Source organism: Haliaeetus leucocephalus, unplaced genomic scaffold (assembly GCF_000737465.1).
Source record: "Haliaeetus leucocephalus isolate CR32 unplaced genomic scaffold, Haliaeetus_leucocephalus-4.0 Scaffold484, whole genome shotgun sequence".
NCBI lineage: Eukaryota > Metazoa > Chordata > Aves > Accipitriformes > Accipitridae > Haliaeetus > Haliaeetus leucocephalus.
The window spans coordinates 6,841,589-6,865,744 of NW_010972920.1; the positions used below are offsets into that span (position 1 = coordinate 6,841,589).

Consider the following 24,156-nt stretch of genomic DNA (forward strand, 5'->3'; position numbering starts at 1 on the left):
TGTTCTAAGCACACACTGCCAGATTGAGACACACCATCTTCTCTGCTAGTATTTGTTATCCTTGTTTAGGGAACAATCAAAGCCTACTTGAAAACAGAATGAAACTATGAAACTTCAAATAGACATGTCCTGGTCTGCACCTAAATGCCCCTCTCACTCAATACCATAAATGTCTTCTGAACACATTGTCAACACTACAGGGGAACTGCAAGTTCTCTGTTTAGTTGTTCATCATCTTCAGATTATTTAATGCCTGCATAGCATTGTGTTAGCCAATAACAGCATCAAGTCTCTTCAGTAAAAGCACAGTTCCCTGTCTATTCATCACAAAGTATTACAGCCCAGCACCTATTTCTAAAGCTTAAAACCATACCCACAAATGAATCTATCTGATGTCCTCTGAAACTAATCCCCCTACAAAACAATAAAAGAATTCTGCCAGGAAGAAATCTCACTTAATATTTATCTTTTTTTTTTTTTTACCCCTCCCAAAGAATGGGAATTCTGTAGCAGATGCACTGTTATGGAAAGTTACTGAGAGGGTTCCCTCCCTTCTACTCACTGTTTTCCTTGTTTTTACTGTCTGATTTCAGTTGAGCAAGACCACACATCTGACACTTTTTCCTGGTCCATTCAAATTTCCAGAGTGTCCGTTCAGTTGGACATGACTTTTGAGGCTCCTGTCTTCATCCACATGCCAGTTCCTGGCATCACCTCATCGTAACTTTAAGGCTTTAGCCTCTTACAGCTGAGAATAAAATAAATTTCTCTTTAATTTAATCAAAGTCAAAGAAATTATAAGTGATTTGTAACTAAGATATTAGAAAGAAACTTTTTTGAGGAAGCATTTTTCCTCAAAGAACACAACAGTTTTGATAAATGAGCGTGGTTATCTTTTCTGTTCTCCGGTAAAATCATTAGCCAGAAATTTTTCTGATCAGATTCACCATGCAATTCTGTTAATATAAGATAGGAATAAATAGGCAAGCTCAGAGGACAGCAGCGCTGTTCTTTCCACAGCAGCACTAGCTTTCACTGGTTTGAAGTACTCAGTTACAGCCACGCACTCAGAAACACATGATATGAGCCACTGCAAGAGACAGGCTACTAGCCTGGACTGACAATTGACCCGATTCAATAGAACAATTTATTTTGTTAGTTAAATCAAAGCTGAAGCTCTGACAGATTAAAAAAAAAACAAACATGGGCAAAACCTTGGTTCTCCTTAAGTCAATAAAAGTTTTTCTATTCCCCGCAGCTAGAACTTCTTACAAGATTATCTGGCTCCGAGAAAACTATTGTGTCAAAAATGCACAAATAATATAGCTATTGTTAAGGACAGTAAGAGAACTGTCTTTACTAGTTTAGTTTATATTTAATCTAACTGTAGCCACATATACCTGTGCTGAAATATTTACCACTTCTCTCCTACCAAGAGACTGGAAGGGTTTTTTTCCCCCTCTTTCGCCTTATTCTGTGAAGTCCTTTAAATCGCATCTCTCAGGATTACAGTAACAGCTGGCACCTGTAAAAGGACTGGAATTTAATCACCAAAAAAGCACATATAAGCTCATATGAATCTTTAAACAAAGAGACTCAAAGAATAAATTTTACAGCAGATGCTCCCAGTGCAAACAGCACCAGCAATGCCAAAGAGGAATTTTAATGAAAAAATACAATACTCCAACAGTTACTCATCGACATAACATTTTACGACACAATAGAAGAAACAGATAAGATGATACAAAAACAAAATACTTAAAAGTTCTTGTTAAATATGTGTTAAAATCTGTCATCGAAAACAGCAGTGCAAATAAATAAGAAGCTTAAAATAAATCGTTTTAAAGTTATAGAATCTGTAAAAACACATAGTTCTCATCATCAGCCAGATAAAGTTTACACCAACTGAGGAAAACTATGATAACAAACCACCGTTAGCCCCTATTCTCCAGAGCAGAAAACTTCTAGTATAAGACTCCTGTCTAGAAGGATGAAAGACAAGCTATGACAGAAATGGCCTTCAAAGGAAATCACAGTTGTAACTGCAGGCAAAAATTGTTGCTGTTGCTTACAGCATTATTCAAAGAATGCACAGGGCCATGTCTGCATGACTGTCTAAAGCAAAACCTGACCTCAGTCATGTTGTTTTACCCAGATATAGCTCTCCAAAATTGTTATTTTATCTAATACATATGCTTATGTAAATAGGACTGCTCTTAATTCCTGGCTGTCAGGACCAGTCAGGTATCTTCCCCTGTCATTGCATCAGAATATATCATATACAATATAAATAATATATATGTAAATAAAGAGTACATCCCAAACCAGCATCAGAATACCTTATCCAATGGGAATTTCTGAACATTAGAGAAGGATCAGATTACTTCCAATTTATACAAGGATAATTTAGACTAAGTTTTCATTTACAATGAAGTGTAAAGTAGCAAAGCAAGAAAATCTTAAAATTTACTGCCAAGGGAGCACCAAGGTCCGTTAGGTGAGGCAAGGGATGACAGAAGAGAGCACTGACATTTCACAGGCTGTTAAAGGATCCAACCTAACCTCACCTGCAGTTGCAAATTATGTATTTCAAAGCCTCATTTATGGGATCAGATCACAGTGTACAATTCTAGATCACAGTTTTTCCCCAGCCCCACTTGTAAGCACCCTTTTACAACTTTTCAGTTTGACCCACTGAGAGAAAAAAACGTTTAGAATTTATATAGATTTCAACCCCACAATTTACTGTTAAGCCTAAAAATAACAGAACACTGACCCTGTTCTTAGACAGTAATTAATCCACTTTGAAGATGATGAAGAGACAGAAAAATTTGTGCATGTCTTCAAAGAAGTGTCTGGTCAAAAGACCGTGATATTCAGTTGAAAGGCTTCTGTAGAGTCCCAACAGGCTCTGGATCTGGCCTTTATATCCTTCCAGAAAATGGCAACATCACACTTTCAACCTGTAAGTCACATACGCAAGCATGACTGTTAAGATAAACTCAGTGTTTACTCTATAGATCACACCTCCAGCACCTGCATGCTTGTACAGTACAACTTCTGCATTCTTCAGCAGAACAATGCAGTTTACAGGGCAGTACGCTGACCTTTAAATTTGTACCCAAGAATTAACCTGTAGAAACAGCACATTAATTATGCATGCATTGTTAATTTCTAATATGTTTCCTGTTAACAAAATCTGACCATGCATGCAAGGTTTAAATCTTAATCTTTTCAGAGTCAAATTCTGGGTCTTTCACTTTTTTTTTTTTTTCCAAAATATAATTGCATCTCAGTCCACATTTGTCCTGAACTCAGACCTGAAGCTCCTCTGTCCTCAGAGCTGCAAAGAGCAGATCTTACAATGTTAGACCCATGCCAGTTTTTCCAAGTTGTCCAAAAAAAGTGTGCACTCTCTCCATAGTTCCCATCTTCTGGCATTCAGCTCTGTATGGTTGAGCAGCGTGCCAGCATCCAAACACAAAATAAACAAAGCAAGCAATAGTTGTTTGGTTTACCTAAAGCAGAGGGCAAACAAGCCCCAAATTAGCTTAGGAAGAATTTTTTTTTTTCCTGGAAATCATACAGTAATATTGTTTTCCAAAGTTTTACTCCTCATCCTTATAAAATATATTACATTTTCTCAACATTATCCCACCATTATAATAATCCACAAAATACTTTTCCCCTCATTTCAGCATGCAAAGTAGAAAAGTATTTTAAACAGCTTATTGAAAGTTATCATATAAAGAGAATGCTTTTTCCATTCTCAAAACCTTTGTGATGCTACTGTCCATTTCCTAATGCAGAATGCACAGTAAGCTCAGAGCTGAATAAGGCAAGGTGCCTTTTCAAATTCCTTTTTGAAGCTGGCTGATCACAGAACTTGACCTCAATGTTGCCATCACTGAATGCGTCCCTCCTGGCTTCGTCCAAGTCAATGGGATCTCTTTGGGAAACACTTGCCTTTTGCCGCCTCATAGTAATCCCTGAATTCCCAAGTTGCCTGGCTGGTGATGCATTTTCTTTGACAACGCAGAAGCAGATGGCAGACAGAAAATTTTTCTTGAAGTTTTCATTCATGAAAGCATACACAATAGGGTTGCAAATAGAATTGAAGAATCCTATAATCTGGACGATTGCAAAGATCATTTTGACTGTCACATCATCATACTCCTTTTCAAAATTACCTGGAAAGGAAAAAGGAAATATGCTGTAAGCATGGAATGGCATAAATGCCTACTACTTATGCCTAATTATATCCAGTCTGGCATTAGAAGTTTTTGTTTAAAAATCAACAAAAGACCTTGCTGGAGGTTCTTAGTATTAGCAATAGGGTTCGGTTTGATCAGCAAGGAAAGATCAAGATCTACCACATAGCCCTGCCTTGTGTATATGTAAATAAGGACAGAGTCATTCAAAAAAGGCAATTTATGAGCCAAAAAACCTGCCCAATGGCCAAGCAACAGAGAGCTTCCAGCCTGCTAAGTACTGGCCTTGTTTATTCAAGTTGTTCTTCTGGCTCTGAGTTTCACGTCCATATCAAATGTGTAAGTACTTTAACACCAATCCCTGTCTTGTCACTGACCACGCACGGCTTTCTTCTCTGTGCTGACACAGATCAGCCCATGGAGGTAAAAATGCATTGTCTTGGTCACATCTCTCACTTTTTAATCATTGCTATCACAGAGGACTGAATTCCTTGAATTCAAATACTCAGCAATCAGACTCTGGATAAATACTACAAAGGTTTATATGGCAAGTAAAATAAAGGCCTTGCAGCACCTGAAATAATTCCTGAAATTAGCAATTAAAAGAGAGCAAACAGTTCATGGAGCATTATGGGCAACCTTAACATGGGACAACCCAGACAATTTTAATAGTTACAGCTTCTGCACTTCTGATTCTGCCCAGGCATAAACATCCTTTGGGTCAGCTGACTGGCTGCAGGGCTACTGATTTATCTGCTACAACCTCATTTGTGACAGAAGACAAAGAAACAGCTGCTGCCTCTGGCAAGTAGAGTACAAAAACTACTGAAAAATTCCTCCTGTTCCTATACATAGCCTGCCGCACAGTCCCACGTGCTATACCAGTACCCATGTAGGAGATGGGACATGAACAGTGCAGGACCCCAGAGAATAGGGCAAATAGCAAAAAGCAAAGATAACAATCATTGAGGGCATTTCCAAGCCAGTATCCAGTTAAGACCATTGAAAGTTCTACTGGTTCACTGGGCATTACCACTATTTATATTTCCAACATGCCTACCTTGTGAAAACCAGGGCAAGTGAAGGGATAAATATTTCCTAACAGTTTAACTCAAAGCAGTAAGACAACTTAAGTGGATGCAAATAGAAATCTTCACACATTAAATTAATATTAAATTTGAATTAAAAAGTTACTTGTTCAAGAGTTTTTATACTTGGAAATAACTTTTACCTTCCAGCCAGGTACTTTTGACCTTTCAGCAAATGAGGGTAGCATGACAGACATGGAAAGAAAAAGAATCCACAGAGATGTATGCTCACCATCCTAATAGTCACGTCTTGCTTTTTCTTGAGTCTTGTAAGGCCTAGCAAACATCCTTTTCAGGACTGGATTATATGCTGTACAAATCCAGAAGCAAAGGATCTCCTTTCTAAAGAGCCTACATTCTAAAGGAGCCTGTAAAGAGTTTGGGTTCCCTCCTACCCACCCTGCAACAAAGTTCAGTAGGGCTTACAGCAAGGCACAAAGTTGGGGGTTTTGGGGGTTTTGTTTGTTTGTTTTTAATTCACACAGCAGGGAAGAAGAGAGGTGGCTGACACACAAGTTTCTCTCAGCTATAAGGTATCTCCCAAACACTACATTAAAGGTCCTTTCCAACCTAAATAATTCTATGATAATAGGTTTTTTGAAATGTACTCATTTTGTATGAGCACTGCAGATCTGTCTGTCCCTTGTAGACTTCAGAGTAATTCATCTGTTGTTAGCTATGTATGTCTATTACAAGACAGTAATCCAGGATTTATAGGCACAACATTAAGCTTTGCTAGCAGAAGGCATTCTATAGCTGAATGCTACAGCAGCACTAGCTTTTCACAACCTGTAGTTCCATTATCAAAAAACCAAATAAAACCAACCAAATAAAAAAAACTTAGAAAGGTTTTATTGTATGACACATGGCAGATACTCACTGTATTCTATCATCATGTGAATCACATGGAAAGGGGCCCAACAGACTGCAAAGAGAAACACCACTGTGACCATCATTACAATTGCTCGCTTCTTCTTCCTGAAATTGCATCAAGACATTCCATACTGAATCACTAAGAATTGACTGGTAGTTAGATGTGTCTCTTCAAGTTAGATCTGTAAACGTGTTCTGATGGTTGCTGATGCAAATAAAACCCTGGAAGAATGCTCAGAAGTACACAATACCCTTTGGAACAAGAAATGCAGCATCATATAAATCCAGCACATCAATTAACACCTTTTATTTCTCTCTTTTGGGAAAGCAATGCACTTTGCAGTTGCAGCAAGCAATGACATTAGCATATCTTGCAAGCCATTTTCACTCTATTCTAGCAAATGCAATTCCAATAGTAAGAGACGGAGGGGGGAAAAACCACATGAAATTCCATTAATAGCTCAAAAACCAAGAGTCCCTTCCTAGATCTGGCTGCACTGACTGTACCTGCAGCAGCTGATTACACAGAGGATTTAACAGTGAGTAGGTGAAACTACACCTGCAACATTCAACCTTTGCCAGCAAGTGAAGTGCTAGAATAAGAGCAAGCAACACACTCACTGCCTCCACTGTAATATCTCACAAACTCAAGGTACACATGAATTTATTGTCATCCTCAAATTGATATATATAATTCATATAACTACATTTAGAGATCCCAAGACGGATCTCTCATTTGAGCTAAAGAAGCAGCAATTCACTGGAAGCAGTTACAGGATCTTCTCCCCAGTGTGAAAATAAACTGAAGAGTAGCCTAAAGATGACATGTCACCTTAACTCCTGTGAGATTGCACCCTCTTTCAGTTTTGACTTACAGGGGTCTGCCTCCTTAGGCATACTGTTAGACAAATATCTAAGGAATCATTTATCTTTTAAGCTTCTTGTCAGTATTGTCCTTACAGTTGATACTTAAGGTGATGCTCTCCTCAATGAGCAGAACTGTTAAGAGGTTTGTAGCACATCAGGCAACAGATCAATTTGCCAAATGAAAGGAAAAATCATGAGGCAATATTAGGAGTAGCCCGTATTTAGTGCTAAATAGCAAAGTTGATAATTATTTTCATAGGTTTTCAGATAGAGCATTACCATCTGGATAGGCTCACACAAACACATCTGAGAACACTCAAAATTCTTGGGAAGCTACATCAAGTTAAACTGTACCGAAGTATTTAAATGAATTCTGATTTTTTCCCATTTGCCCATTTAACTTCTAACAGGATGTCCTGGTTTCAGCTGGGATGTAGTTAACTGTCTTCCTAGTAGCTGGTACAGTGCTATGTTTTGAGTTCAGTATGTGAAGAATGTTGATAACACTGACGTTTTCAGTTGTTGCTCAGTAGTGTTTAGACTACAGTCAAGGATTTTTCAGCTTCTCATGCCCAGCCAGGGCACCTGACCCAAACTGGCCAACAGTGTATTCCATACCATGGGACGTCCCATCTAGTTTAGGAACTGGGAAGTGGGGGGGCGGGGAATCGCCGCTCGGGGACTGGCTGGGTGTCGGTCAGCGGGTGGTGAGCAATTGCCCTGCGCATCATTTGTACATTCCAATCCTTTTATTACTACTGTCGTCATTTTATTAGTGTTATCATTATCATTATTAGTGTCTTCTTTTCTGTTCTATTAAATCGTTCTTATCTCAACCCAGGAGTTTTACTTCTTTTCCTGATTTTCTCCCCCATCCCACTGGATGGGAGGGGAGTGAGTGAGCGGCTGCATGGTGCTTAGTTGCTGGCTGGGGTTAAACCACGACACAGGATCATAAAGCAGTGTTCACAGTCTCAGAATTATATAAAGAACTTTCCATAGAACATACGGAAACAATGTAGCAGCATTTTCCCCAAGTCATCTTCTAACTCATGGCCTACATCTTTTAAAAACAAGCATTTCACAACTTATAATATGAGATTTATTGAAAGGGCTTGACTTCAAAGGTATGGCTATACTATAATTTGAAGAAAAAAAAAATCTGTTTAAGTTGCCTTAAATTGGGTATCTAAGTGTTAAATAACTAGCTAGCTTTAAAAATCTGGTCTATGCTTGTAGACTTCCCAATGGATAAGGAAAGACAAGTTTACTTTTTTTTGCATTGGTTTTCAAGAACTGTCGGGGGGGAAAAAAAAGCTTTCTAGCAGTCAAAGTTCCAACTGTATTTTACTTTACAAACCTTGGTATTTTAGACATTTCACTCCCATGAATGGTTTGAAGAACTGAAGCATCTCCCACTCGTTTCTTAATCCACAGTTCATAGCCAATTTTAGTGTACAAAAAAAGCATCAACATCAGTGGAAGAAGGAAGAGTATAACAAGAATAAAGGTCGTATATATCTTCTGATAAATCGGACTGGCCCATTCTTCCAAGCAACAAACATACACTTTTTCATATAAAAAGTCATATTTAACCTGTAACGAGTGTAAAGGAGATGAGTCACTACAGCGTTTACCCCATGCGTAAAAACCAAGCACATTCAAATATTCCTTGCTCTTAATACAATAACCAAAATTCAACAGAGAAACTTTTCAAAGTGACAAAATTCTTCCAAGCACTTTTCCACATCAAGTGTTGAGTTGATCCAAGCTGACAAAGAGACATCAGGAGATGCTCTGATCTGCACTCCTCCTCAGAATTTTTTTTTTTTAACAAGCTTTTTCAAAGGAAACCTTGGCTAAGTAAAGATGGGCATATAGAAACCTTGCATATTAGTCACTTAAACAAAACAAACAAACAAACAAAAGACTGTTAACATTCAGACTCACAAGCGGCAGATTCTGACAAGCTTTTTTTTTTTTTTTTTTATTTCCTCCAAAAGTGTACAGTAACTCCTTAAACTATAATAGGCAGCTAATTACATTTTAAACTAGGCACAGTTCTTCCAAATTTATGTCACCCTGAAACAGTCATCTAAGCCCTACACTGCTGTGTGCCAGTGTACCTATAAACCAAAAGGAAACCACTGTGGAAGTGAGATGTAATTGCTGCTCTTTGACATAACAGGGGAGGGTAGACATGACTAGTCCCTGTTGGTAGTCCTTCCAGTGCATGCAAATCCTAATCCTTAGTTTTTCTTATGCTGGCACACACAACAAAAGGTCCACTTCTCTTATCCCGCTCTCATTTCTTACAAGTTTATTCAATTCATTGCTAAAGGTACAAAAAGATCCAGCAAGGACTGAGTTTAAAATGTAAATTCCCATTTAACCTAACATACCTCAAGCCGTTGCACGTGCCACACAGGTGACCCAACAATAAGTGCCAGCAACCAGACTATGCCTGTAAACAAATACATTTTTTTAACAATTTGTACAAGCAGAGTTAAGTTTTGATATGAACAGTTTAACAGCTTCATCTTTAAAAAGTCAGGCAAAGTAGACAATTTAAATAAAGAACGAAGTTTTCTATATGAGACATATATCAGTCAACATTCACATCAATAACAGCATGCTCTTTTGTAATCAGTTTTCTTTCTCTCAAACTACCCTCATTTATTGGTATTCAAGTGTAAAGGCAACTCAATTTGCATGACCAGCATTATCTATGTTTTCTTTGTGTTACAATGGAAGGACCATTTACAGGTGAGACATTGCTTTACTAGCGCTTGTATATTTTGAACCTTTCTTTAAAAAAAAAAAAAAAAAAAAAAAGGCCTGCCAAAGGTTTATCAGGGTCTTGGTTAAGTAAATCTTTGACTTCTGAGCTATTCTATAAATATTACCAGACTTATTAATTCTACCTCTGAATCATTGGTCATATCAGTGCCTTCTGTTCTGACACGCCATCTACACTGAAGATTATTTCTCGATACACACAATTACTCGAGATGCCTAAAATCTTACCAAGCATCGTGAAAGCTCTTTTATTGGTGTACTGCCACTTCATTTTTAGTGGATGCACAATTCCTTGATGTCTTTCCACAGCAATGCAGGTCATTGTAAGAATCTCAGTTACAATAGCAGTGGATTGAACAAACGGTACCATCTTGCAAGCGAAGGCACCTGCAATAGTCAGAAAGTAAGGTATTCAACTGCCGTAGTTCATGAAAGAGCTACCAATAATAGACTTTATTACTAAAGGGCTATTGTGCAAAAAGAACAGGCTAATATTCTTAGATTTATTTCAACAGCTAAACTGTTAAGTCACCTATTCAAGCTATTCATCAAATGCAGCTTTCAACAGTCATTCTTCTGTCATACACACTACATCTGCAAAACCAAGATTTCTAAGGATATATTCACTTGCTCTGTATCAGTCTGACACTTATTCCTATTTCACTTTTGACCAAGTCTTCCACCACCTGTTTTCAAATATGCCAAGTTAGAGGGATATTTATTATCTTCTTATCTTGGCAGATTACTCTCTGGTTTTAGGAAAGTCTTAGTGTTACCTGTTAGTGTTCACCTTTTCTGCTGTTGCAAATACATTCCTTTGGCTCATTTAAATGCCACTCTATTTGTATACTTTGTCACTTAATGCATCATTCTGCCAAGTGAGATAGATAGATATAGATATAGAGAGATATATAGATACATATATATGAGTCCTCTAAGAGGCATAAGAGGAGAAAATCAACCTCATCACCTTTCCATTCTTCAAGTCTCCCTCTTTCCTGATTAACACATTATGTTAATGACACTGTCCAAATTAAATGCAATTTTCTGCCTTCATTTTCACAGTTGTATAAGTTCCCATTATTTATGCACAACTACCACAGATGTTCAGATTTCATTACTGCTATAGCTTCCCAAAAGTACATATTCAGTTCTTAACACATTAGTCATTTTCCATTACTCATCCTCAAATCCCAAGCATCTTAGAAACTGGTGTAAATTATTCTCTCAAAAATCTTATGTTAACACCTTTCCCAACCTACTTCTTATTTACTCATTTTCTGACCCTGACATAATTTTGTATGTCTGCATTCTCATAGTTACCTCACATTCTTAGTTCAGTATCAGCTACTCATTTCAGCAACAGCTGGGGTTATTTCCCTTACTTGATTATGAATTATACCTTACCCAGATATAATCCATAAACTCAAAATAGCCAAAGGAATATTTGATCCAGTTTTAAGTCAAGCTTTAAGATGCTACAGACACCTTAAGCAACAAAAGCATCGAAAACAGAAAGAAAACAAACAGGAAAGTTAATCTTGCCCTCCACGAAGGGAACAATGAAAAGGGAAGCTTCTGTCTGCTAGGCCAGGCCAAAAGCCACTGTAGCTTACAAGAAGGAACTCGTTTGCTACTGGTCTTATCAATTCTAGCTGCCAAAAAAATCACTACTTCTGTGGCTTCAAAAAGGGAAGGAGAGGGCAAGGGGCAAAGGATGGAAGTCAAGTACCTTCCAAGTACATCTTCAACACCAGCAACACCGTGAATGTGCACACAGATCTGGCTTAAAACAGAATAAAAATATACCATGCAGCCCAATTTCAAGCTACTTGAATGAAATCTTAGCATGGTCAGTAGGAACTGCATGGAAGAAGATGCACTGGGCTGAAAGTCTGTTTCTCACCTAGTATGTATTTTTCCAGGGTGTCAGAAAAGCAAGACAAGACATCTTGACATCTTGTATCAACTGCAATTTATACAATAAAATTCCCCCCACTTCTTCCTTGGCTTCAGTAAGCACAAAGTAAAACCCTTACAAAACACGGCCAATATCTTATTAATTCAGCATCTCACCACTTTCTCACTACACTCAGTACCGTATGTGCTACACATACAAGCACAAGACTCACTCAGTCAAATTTATAGTCCTTCAACCAGTGTGTTGAAACTTCTGTAGTGATATAAAAAAAGCAAGCTCAGATCATACCTTCTTTGCACATGACAAATGGTGAATACAACCAAAGAGGCTATGGCGCACAATCTCTGTCCACTTCCGAAAATCAGCTTACTGCCATGAGTAAAGCAGAGCTAAAACAATCTTCAGCCAAACCCAAATCCTACTTCTTTGAATCAAAAGGAGAGTTTCCACTATTGGTTTCAAGTTCTTTCTTCACTGGTTAAGTTAGAAGTGACTCCTGATACAAATAACATGAACAGAAAAGCAAAGTTTGATGGAAAACAAAAACCAAAAGGATGTTTTTCAATAGATACGGTTGCTGGAAACAGAAATACCTGCTCTGAGGCACATAGTACACATTTTGGATCCTTGGTGGACTTGGTGACCAAAGAAAAAAAGCCGCATGCATTTTTCTACCCAAGAAATAACATGAAATTTTCAAAAGGACAGTAACTAAAAGCTACTCAAAAAGCCTCTATTTATCAACAGTAAAAATAGAACAGTATTTCAACCTCCCTGAAGCTCCTCATGCCACCAAGTCCAGGGTCTCTGACTATCAACTTGTATTAACATTACCATATTGCATTAGGGCTCTTTTGCTTGCCCTGGATTGTCACTCACTATACAAATTCTTCCTGTCTTCTGAAATCATGAGACACTCTAGGGTTTCAAATGCAACACTTCACCAACGTTAAATGACTGTTTAGCAAGGAAATCAACTCTCACTTGCTTGAGTGTTTGAAACAGGTATGTTTGGGCAGAAAAAAAGACAGACAGTGTTTAGAATGTCATGGCCAAAAGAAGTCATCAACTTCAATGGAAATCTGACGCCAACAGATTAGAGATCCAGCTCCACCATCCTTAATGTGTTTGAATGGGATTCAATCCTGAGATACCAGGGGTCATTGTACTTGACAGAATAGGGAATATTTTCCACATAAAGCCTTTTCTTAGGTTTTCAAAACTTTCATTATTTTATTTATAATTAAATAATTTGTACACATGGAAAATGAGAATCATTTATTGTTAAATAAGGTAACTATTTCAGAATGGTGGCAGTTGGGCTGGGGTGGTATAGAGAAAGGAAGAAGACAACCTGGAACTATTATTTGAGAATACTAAAAAGCTCAGAGTGATCACACTGGTTATTCCAGGAATATTCTGAAACAGAATATCTATATGGAAATTAACTCTTCAGTAGATCTTTTCAAAACACTTTCTCCAAGTCCACAAGCCCTAAATCACATTCTTTCCCAACAGAAAGCTTGTTGTCGTTGAGTTGGAATTAGATTACTGAAAGGACTTCAGAAGTCCTTTATGGAAGTCCAATCACCATTTTATTCTTCGGGATTTACATGCCTAATGTCCAAAGTGTTGATTCTGTTGCCCTATTCCTTCAGACACCTCTGGCTACAGGTTCCCAGCACGGCCTCGCAGAGTTGTCTCAGTCAGTCTTGACAAGCATAGAAGAGAATTAGAGAACCATGGAATAATGCTGGTTGGAAACAAACTCAGGTGGTCTCTCATCTGACATCATGGCTCACAGCAGGATCAGCAATCAAGCCAGACCAAGCCAGATGCAGCCCAGAGGATTCAGGTACTGAAAATCTCCAAGGCTGAAGACAGCAGAGCCTTCCCTGGGTCAACCTCTTTCTCTGCTTAACTGTCCTCACATGGAAAAAGATTTTCCTTATATCCTGTCTGACCTTCCTGTTTCAGTTGAAGCCTTTTGCCTCTCATCCTTCTGCCATGCGCTGCTCTGAAAAGCCTGGGTCCATCTTCTTGATAACTTACTTGTATGCACTGCAAAATGCTGCTAGGTTGCCCCAAAACTGTTGCTTCTCCAGACTGAACAAGCTCCAGTCCCTCAGCTTTTCCACCCATACAGGGCAGCTGCTCCCACCCCTGATGTCAGGGCAGTCCTCTGCTGAACTCATACCAGTTTATCAATATCTTTCTTGTACTGTGTGTCCAAAACTGGACACAGTATTCTGGGCCCTAAACACAGCCTTGCCTGTGAGACTCGATTTAACAGCTGAGGTAGGTTTTACTGGATCTGAGCCTTCCTAAAACACAGCTGATGCACTACTTCTTTCCCTTAAATTGACTGAATGCTGTAATCACTGAACAAGGGAAGTGTGGAAAAGGGGGCCATAAATCCTGGCTCTACAACCTCAAGGAGGAAGCCTTACCACTAGGGTCCCACCTTCAGGACCTCCCCCTGAAATGGACCATCTTACAAGAATACTTAGGGATTTTCACAGCCAGAAAAAAAACCAAAATACCTGCAAACTTGCATAGTCACTATTAGGGAAACAGGTACTGAGGTCTAGTCCCTGATCCAATAATGCATGCACATTTCACTTAGTATTTAACCCATTTGTGTAAAACAAGCTTCACCTGGAGCAAGAAGAAACTGATGCAACCCCATTCTCAAATGCCTTTTAGTTTAAAGTCCCTTCTGGAAAAATTGAGAAAAAAAGCCAATTTTTACTGTAAGGAAGACATATTAGATTTCAGGGGAAAAACCCAAATTATGCTACTACATCATAGTTTAGACCGTGAAATTAAAATAAGACTGAGACAGGCAAAAAACAACTGTGTGAAACACTGTGATATATTAAAAACATGTCAAGCTAGTTTTCATGTTTGTGTTCAGACTTATCACAGAGTAACAGAAGATTTAAAGGGAGGTACTAGTTTACACCTTATTTCTTATCAAACTGATAAAAATGTAGCTGTTTAGAAGATGGTTTGGAGATAATATGGTTTAACAGCCAGTATTATTCAAGTCTTCTTTCCATTCATTAACATGACTGCTAGATATTTTAGTTATTTGTATCAAGTACTATGTCCTTGTCATGATACACTCACCTATAATAAATCAACATTGGATTAAGAATACAGTGAAGTTTTGTATCTCCCAACCAATCTGAAAATAAGACTGGATTTTCATTTTATCTTCATGATAAAGGCACTTGAATGGCTTTATTTTATAATTTATTTCTTTTTAAACAACATATTCTTCAAAACATAATTTCAGATCCTATCTAAAGAGAACAACTAGTGAAAGAGTTACATACAAAAGTAAAGAACAAAAGCCCACTTCAGTGAGTTTCAGTCAAGATTATTTAAATCTCACTCTTTATAGTGTTTTTGGAGTTATTAAACAAATCAGCACTTGGATAAAGGAAGCATTCGCCAAAGAAAGAAGTAACTTCGTTTTAATGGCGGAAGGAAGGGAACATAAAGTGTTTCCTGGCTCTGGAATAATGATGCTGAAAAAGAAATAACCAAGAAAGAAAAGAAGGTTTAAGACAAATTTTTAGAAACAATGCTAAACGTTCTCTTGAGACAGACCAATCATCAACATAAACCTACAGCTGCTGTCAAGAAAACAACACCCCAAATTGTAATAATCAGATTAGAAGAGGCAAGTAGCCTTTGATATGGAAGAAACCAGTTAAAGATATTTGTCTTTCAAAGTTGAGAAACAGAATTAAGAAGCAGGGAAGTATGCACTCTTCTTCAAACCTATGAAGAAAAATGAGGTAAGAAAGGACGCGATTTACTTGCCTCAAATAAATCTGACTTGTACATCGATTATAACAGTACATTCACTGCCTACAGGTAAGTGCTGAAAGCAATGCTGTCCTCCTACACTTCAGTTACACTGCAACTTCCATCCAACAACCTCACAACAGTTAGTTAATGACAACCATATAATAAATTACATTAGAAAACAGTGATTAAGTTTCCATAAGGGAAAACATTTAATACACACATACATTTAAAATATCCTCTTACTTATCAAAAAGCAGTCTCCTACCTTGTTAAAAGAACTATTTTTAATTAAACAGACACATCACATTTTAATCATTCACCATCAAAATGCAACCCCTTTCTAGAAAAATAGCTATGAAGTGCAAATTCCAAACATTAAAATTTATATAAACCAATGTTTCTTAGCTGCTGATTTAAGTAATTAATTACTAAAGCCACCTTCAGTGTCAAGTGAAAGAATTCAAGAGAAGCTCGATCATTCACTTTTTTTCCAAGCTGACCATCTTGTTCTGTCATTACTAATTCTTTATCTTAAATCCCCACAGCCTTTAAATCATAGAAAACAAAACAAAATTATTATTTGCTGCTTCTTTCAATGAAGATAAATGCAAGAAAAGCAGGGGGGAAAGCAGGGGAAAAAAGCAAGCAGAATATACAGCTCAGGATTTGGCAGCTACAGTCCATCTCACACATCCTTGTGCTCCTGGTCCTAGTCACCCACTCTCAAAAGACAAGTCAGTCTACATGGACTACTCTGCTTCCCTATGTATTACTGTTAATTGACCCAAATTAGATTTCTTCTCTCAGACTTCACAATGATAGAACACCTGGTAAATATAATACACAGGATTAAAAAGCAAGAGTGAGTTCAAAACAGAAATTCCTCTTTCTATTGTCTGTTTATGTGCATCCCATCCTTGAGTTAACCAGCCACTGCTAGAACAAAAGGCATTCCCCTTGCCACTAAATCAGAATCAGGACATAATGATAAAAATCCAGGATTAATGCAATCACTGATTTACTCTTGAAAATAACATTTAGTTTGATTCATATGAAAAGGCTGGCTAGATCCTGACTTTAACTGAAGTTTAAATTCTTGAACCTGACTCCAAAATTTGTGTGGACACCAGCTACCTGAAGTCATTAATGAACATTAAATGAGCCAAACCCTAGACAGATGGAGCTTGGGGGAAAAGGGTGCTACCTTCTGCTTCCCAATGCAAAACACACAGCTAGACTTATTCCAGGTCTTTGAGACACCTGGGACATTTTTATACTATACTGCACAAAATACGTAACACCTATATAATGCCTCCAAATGCACAGATAAACACACTTAAGCACTCTGAGATGATCGCAGCACTGAAGCCTTCTTGTGCTAAAATTAGGCACTGGGAAAACTATTTCTCAGATTCTGGTTCACTTTTCGGTTTTTTTGGCTGTGGCTACGCTGAATCTCTCAGAGCAGAATTTTGCTTCAGATCTTTGGCAAGCTATGAATTATGCATCTAATATGCCTCATAGATCTGAATCAGAAAGAATCTGATTAATATTTTTCAAACTCTTTTTAAAGGCTGTTTAAAAATAATACTTTTTCACCAAGTCTTTCCAAGAAAAAAAATCTCCTTTTTTGCCTGCTCAATTTCCACTTACATCCCCCCAGTACAGAAATGCGTGACTTTTTTTGAATATTTTAAATAACAATATTAATACTTCACCCAATACCTTAAATATGTATCAAAATGTTTAACTTTCTACAAGGTAAGGCTTTCAGCAAACACTTCCAATAGATTGTCAGTGAAGACAGCACTGCAGCATTTATTACTGACAATTTCCAATTGGGAAAGAAAATCATTTGCAGAGGAATATTGGGAATGAAAATAACTAATTGCTTCTCTTTTTCAAGAAGCTAAGAGGTTCCCAAAAGTACTCCTTATGCACTGCTAAAAACTGCACAGATTATTCAAGCAATGATTAGTTTTCCCCAATGATAACACATTCAGAAGGCTGCAAAGATAAATAGTATTCCTTTAAACAATTCTTCATGCCTTCATTATCAGATGTTGCACTTGTAACTATGACTTAGCCATTTCATCACATATTTAAAAGATCAGTTTTTCTATTATTAGAGTAACAAAGGCAAAATCCTGAAACTATTCTCTGATAAAAGTTAAATTGCTCCTTCCTCTGTTAAAATGTTGTTGACCAAGTCCTTGCACTAAAATCTCTATCACAGCTTGTAAGTAAGTTCTCTCCAGCTCACTTGATGAAAGCAAGGTAAGTTTTCTTATATTTTCTAACTTCAGGGCAGAAAACAAGTCAGTCATCACCATACAGATGATATCCCTAAGAGTCTTTCATACCTGGGCGATGCACTGTTTTATATCGATTCTTGGGTATACACACATTTTGCATCCTTAGTAGTTTACCATTCATGATACATAAGTCTCTCACATGTTACCTATAGAGGGTAAAGAACATTATACATACGTCTGCCCAGAAAAAGGCATGAGTGTAGCACCTGATGGCAGTTTAAGTCCATTTATGGCCAACTACAGCAGCTGAGATAAAATGGTACATTATGAGCCCATGCAATTAGACCATGCACCTCAAATAGCCTATAGTTTATTTACTGATGGAGTCCACATCATTCCCTCTATCCTGCAATTTGAAAGTGTGGACCACACACCTTGGGCTAGCTGACCAAGATATTCCACACCATCCACCCTCCTTCCTTCCAAGGCTTACATGGAGCTTCTCTGCCAGTGGGTTTACAAAGCCACCAAAACAGGCACCACAGTCTTCACGCAAATGTAAGATAGCTGTGCAGCACCAAAACACTGCTACTAGAACACAAAACTACTGCAGTAAATTACTGTCTGCAATTGTGGTACAAACAACAAGTAGTACAGGTGAGGGGTTTTGGCCAGGCTATAGGTTAAAGGTCCAGATCTCTTCTCAAGAGAGAGACTCACTAGTAGGGAGCAAAACAGGACATAGCAAGCACATTCCTGATTCACTCAATGCAAGGCAGAGAATGCCAGGTATTTCTACCAAGAAAAAGGACATAATAACCACCTCACTGAAACACTATGCCTATTATTTCCTTTACTGAGGCATTCACTACATAACCCATTCTCAAACCAACTTCATACAGAATTTTACTCCTGCCTCTACTCATAAGCAAATAACCCAAAATACACAATAGCAGGGCATGGAGAAAGAAGGATAATGCAAGATTTCACCAATACAGATAAAACTACAACATCACCCTGCTCTTAACAGCAGCGGATCAATCCCAAGACACAACCTCTCACACTGCAGGAGGCAAATGAAGAGTGCTGTTGTGTCCCTGACCTGATTTACAGCAAGTCTAGACAACTTAAATTGGAAAGTTAGAAAAAAAGCTTAAAAACAGGAGATTCAAATAACTGGATCTCTCACATCCAGCTTTACTGTCTAGTATTAACCCTAACAGCATGTCAGCAGTTTAGGAGTATTTGGAAACTCTTCAGTATCAAAGAACATTCCAGAAGAGAGTCAGAGTGAAGAAGTTTCTGTCTCTCTGAAGAACTTAGAGGTGTCCAAGAATACCAGACACAAAAGGCCCAGTAATTTCCATTACTAAGATCTAGTTTTAGTTCCTCAGAAAGGAATGTTTATGCATTCTCATACAGGAAAGGTACAAGTAAGGTAACACACTGCTTGACACAAGATGTTTGGTAAAGAACAGAAAGCACCCTAAATACTCAACTGGGTAGAAGATGCCACTTGGTTTTCAACCAAGCCTTTAGAAAAGAAGAAACTGCCATGTCAAGGAGCACCAGATATGACAGCAATGTACAGAAGACCCACCTCTCTCTCGAGTGGCAGCTGGAAGCCAAACAAGATATGCAAGGGCATCTCAAATGCTGCAAATGCTGCTGTGTGTTCAACTGTGCCTCGGATGACTCACTACTCTCTAAGTCACAGGAAAAGCCACCCTCTGATACCTGTCTTGAGAATACATATTCTAACTGATGAGAAATTCAGGAGAAAGTTGTAGCATAGTGCTAGGTCTACCGTATCTTTTGCCAGGGCTATTATATTACACAACTTTACAAGTAATTCTTGCTCCAGGCAGTTCTGTAAAGGTAACGTGTTACTGACTAAGCAGTGTCAGAAAATAAAGCAACTCTTGTAATATTTGGCCCAGAGACAAAAGCCCAAATTTATCTTTAACAGTGCCACCATCAGTATGACAATGAGACCACTGCTGCTGCCTCCTACCAATGATCATATGAAAGCAAATCCTCAACTGCTTCAGTTTGCACCAAGACTACCTTTGCTGTATGCATCAATTTACCCCTTACTCAAGTTCCCATTTTATCTTCCTCCTACCAATAAATATGATCCCAGTGATCATTTATGCCACAGCTACAATGTTCATTTTCTTCCAGAGTGCCTTCCACATTACAGAGAGATTAGCTTGCAGGATTTTTATTAAAAGTTCCCCTAGAAATTACAGCCATTTTAGTTGCAAAGTATAAATTCAGAAATTAAATTGTATACTGTCACTATCAGAGTCTCACACAGCTATACATTCTTAAGAGATCAGAGAATCGAAAGTGAGACCAATTCACCCATTTGGTCAATATGGTGCTGCTCCCAGTTGCTGTCTATGTACAGCTAGCAGGTCTGCATTAAAGTTGCATAACCACCAGGCAGAGTGAGGCACACATTCAGTTTCTTGAAACTGCAGTTGCTAAATTGTAGGTGAAGTTAAGACATATTAATGAATATACTGTGGAAAAAGTCATGCCAGTGCTTTAGTTCTTCCCATCTCTGTCAGAAGTTCTGGTAAGTGTAATGCAGTGAAGCTGAGAAATCTTCCGTTTCTAAAGAATTCTGACAAACGCTATCAATTAGAGGAGCCACTTTACCATCCACAATTTGAATTACTTTACATCACCAGCTATCAACATTCTCCTTGGAGTCCTACTGTAAACTATGCACACCTGGAACCCTTTGGGGTGAAAGTGTTTCACCCTTCACTTTAGAAGGGCCAAAATGGTAGTTAGTCCTCTCTGATAGCATCCCATAATGTCTTAAAAAATAACAGCTACCCTGAAACTGCAGCTGTTCTTATGTTTGTACGTTCTGCCTCTACAGCCTAGAGTGCAGTTTTCCCCTCACCTTCACATTCTGCTGTGGGTTTCTGAAGGGGAAAAAAAGAGAAAGAAACAAACACACATATACAAGCATGGAAATAAAAAAACAGTTCCAAATCAAAGACAAGTACAAAACATACAGATCTCAGTTCACATCACCTAGTACAGATGCTTGTTTTAGTGATGCAAGTACAAATAAATCAAGATATAAAGTGACTAAATGCTCAGAAACCCTAGGATATTTCTAGCATGAAGTGTCACAGGATGCACTACTTTTTTCCAGCAGGGATATATTAGATAGTCAAATCACCTTTTTCTTAACAGAGTTAGAGCTTGCACTACTTGGAGACATTGCATTAAGGTAGATGAGAACAAGCTTTTTCAGACTACAAAATGAAAGGCAAAAGAAAAATTAAACCAGTAAAGCTAGCAAGGAAAAGACTCCTCCCAAACCGGCAGGCTCTGATTTGCAGTATAACTGCAATCACTATTCATGCTTCACAGTGTAAGCCTCAGGAATCAGATACCCTTAGGATACCGCCAGTTTATATCTCATTTGTTTTCCTGAATTTTACTTTGCAGCCCCCGCTCCCAACAGTGAAGAGTAACACCCTCCCACTACTGTGTTAGTTAAAGCTAATTATCTTACCAGGACCATAAAGGCAGCTATCAAAGTCAACAGGACCTATGGATCTACTTGTACTGAAGATGCTCTAGCACAGCAAAGAGGGTAGACAAAAAGTACAGTAAAACCCACAGAGCAGTATACTTTAAAGTATCCAGCTACTGAATATCTGAAGATATTTGTTGCAACTATGCTATACCTTTTGCACTCGCTACTTCTAGATTTTTGTCAAGTGACCTCGGTAACAGAAAGTAAGTATAAACATACATACTTTCCCCATAATGTTGCACATGCCTGTGCTATATATGCTGTAATTCACCTCTGGTGGAGGCTTCATCCCACCTAAGTTTTAGTTGCTTCTGGTCAGATGCGTGGTTAAGCTGACAGACCAGGGTCTTCCTTAGGAGTGAGAACAATCACACCTCTTATCTATAGGGAAAGCTACTCAATTCAGTCCTCCCCCCTTTATGTGAGATCTCTTGATGCCAGCAGTAACTTTCTGCTGTATTTGTCTTAGAGGAAGGAGAACTGGAATACAGCAGCCACAAGGAAGGCACAGCAGTATAGCTATCAATTTATTCCATTATTTTTATTTACACGTCCTTGTTAGTTTGGGGGTTCAACATCTGTGCTGTCTTAAAACAGTGGTTACCCCCCCCCCCCCCAAAGACAGCTTGTAAGAAAATAAAACAGTTGCCCTTACTGTCAGTAGCCCCTAGAGTTTTGTATTCATCACTTCTCCCAGAAAGTTCCTGTTTTTCAGACAAAAATAAAGCCCATTTCTCACTGGGTTAGGTATCCATGTGCTTTTCAAGCTTCCTCTGACCTGTCAATTCCCATCCTGCATTCTAGCCCGTGGGATGTACTGCAATTAAATCTCCATGCTTTGAAGGTAACCTTCACTGCCTCCCAACAATGGAAGCACAGGAAGCCTTGGAAATCGAAACATAACTGTGTCACTTCATGAACATCTGTTCTGTTCATATTAAAATATTCTGACAAATATTTCAATTTGTAGTTGTATAAGGTGTTGTCTGCTACTTGCTGCAAAACCATCCCTTTTATTTTTCCGCTTACAATGGTCAAACACTCTTTTAAGACCAAGAAAAGGAAGATAAATACCATTTGCAGTGTTACTTCACCTTTGTCTTTTTGTTACTTTACCACTGGGGTGACTGGGGTGCACAAAAAAAGAAAAAAATAATTATTATTTGTAAGCATCAGGGAGGCCTTGCCCAAAGGTCCTTCATATCAGCATATCTTGAAAATAATGCATAATTTCAACATAAATTCTGCATGTTCTTTCACTTTCCTATTTCTCCAAGGACACATTCTTTTTCCTCACAAAAGGTTAAGGAGGTCTGACTCCAAGTCGACTGCTGTCAGAGGAACTTAAGCTGAATAAAGACTGATATTTCACTTGCCAGACAAATTCCATTATTTATGAGGCAAAAAAAAAGAGAAAGTACGGCAAGACTACCTCATCAGCACCAGACAACATATAGTTTCTCACACACATACTGCGACTTTTAACATATGCAAGCATGAAAGCGCACTGGGTTTAACACAACCTGAGGGAGTGGTGTAGCCATTACTGAACTCTGCGGAAAAGCAGCTGACGGCAGGCTGAGGTTACTGAACTACACACCTGGGGACAGCGCCCCAGTCCTGCGATAAAAGACTGCGAATGCCTGGACGCGACCAGCGGCTCCGGGGACAGCAGACGTTGCAAGTTTCTACCGAGAAGTTGAAGCCCTGTGCCAGCGCGAAGAGCTCGGCGGGGGTGCGCGGCAATAACGCTGCCCTCGGGGAGGACGGCAGTTCCCTCACAACCGGGCGGCCGCGCCCCTCCTCCTCCTCAGCCCAAGACCGGCCGCAACGGCCGCGGCTGCCCGGGGCTCGCCTCGGGGGACACCCCACACCCCTCGGGGTCCCTCACAGACGGCGGGAGGGTCTGAGCGGCGGGGCTGGCCACAAGCACTGCCCCACCGCTGCGCCTCATCGTCCGCCCCCCGCCCCTCCCTCCAGCAGCCGTCGAGCCCGTAACGGCCCGGGACCGCCCGCCCCGGCCCCGGTACCCACCGCCGAGCCAGTTGGAGGAGATGTTCTGCAGCATGGTGAAGGGGACGCAGAAGAAGGCGATGAGGAGGTCGCTGAGGGCCAGGGAGCAGATGAAGATGTTGGTGACGGTCCTCATGGCTTTGCTGCGGGTCACCACGTAGAGCACCAGGCAGTTGCCGAAGAGCGCCAGGGCGAAGATGAGCACGCAGATGAGGACGAAGGCCACCTTGGTGCGCCCCGGCAGCTCTGGGATGTAGACCAGCGGCTGTAGCCCGTAGAGGGCGATGAACTGCTCCCGCGTCACGTTGTTGTCCCGCAGGAGCTGCGCGAACTGCTCCGGGGTGATGTTCAGGGACCGCATGGCGCCCTCCTCCTCCTCACTCCCTCCCTCCCTACTCAGCCCCCTCAGCGCCGCCGCCCGCGCCCCACCATCGCCGGACCGCCGCCCCTCCACCGCTCTGCCGGGCCGAAGCAGCCGGACCGGACCCGGCGCGGAGAAGCGGAGGCGGGGGCTTGCAGAGCCGTAAGCTGGGCACGGGGCGACTGCACCGTCGCCTCACAGAACTGGTCAAGCTGCCGCCGCCCGCAACCGCCGCCGGCTGCTGTGGCCAGCGGGGCCCCTCGGGGCGGGGGGGGACGGCAGCCAATCAGCGCGCAGCGCGGGCCCGCCCCGACCCCGCCACTGTGGAGCGTGACGGCCGTTAAACGGCTTTCTGCCCCGCGAGGGGGGTCTCCCAAG

The 24,156-nt window shown here is 39.8% G+C and overlaps 1 protein-coding gene across 2 annotated transcripts; it reads right to left on the bottom strand.

The window, feature by feature from the left end:
• Nucleotides 1–3,593: 3,593 nt before the first annotated feature.
• On the bottom strand, nucleotides 3,594–23,840 carry QRFPR (pyroglutamylated RFamide peptide receptor). Of its 2 annotated transcripts, none has more exons than XM_010575562.1 (6): nucleotides 23,439–23,840; nucleotides 10,067–10,225; nucleotides 9,442–9,503; nucleotides 8,400–8,635; nucleotides 6,180–6,277; nucleotides 3,594–4,190 (listed from the first exon to the last, which is right to left on the bottom strand). In XM_010575562.1, the coding sequence occupies exons 1-6, from the start codon at nucleotides 23,776–23,778 to the stop codon at nucleotides 3,787–3,789; spliced, it is 1,299 nt and encodes a 432-aa protein (XP_010573864.1). In that variant the 5' UTR covers nucleotides 23,779–23,840; the 3' UTR covers nucleotides 3,594–3,786. The 2 variants fall into 2 exon arrangements, with proteins under 2 accessions (XP_010573864.1, XP_010573866.1); XM_010575564.1 differs by having other exon boundaries at nucleotides 3,598–4,190; nucleotides 6,180–6,224.
• Nucleotides 23,841–24,156: the final 316 nt, after the last annotated feature.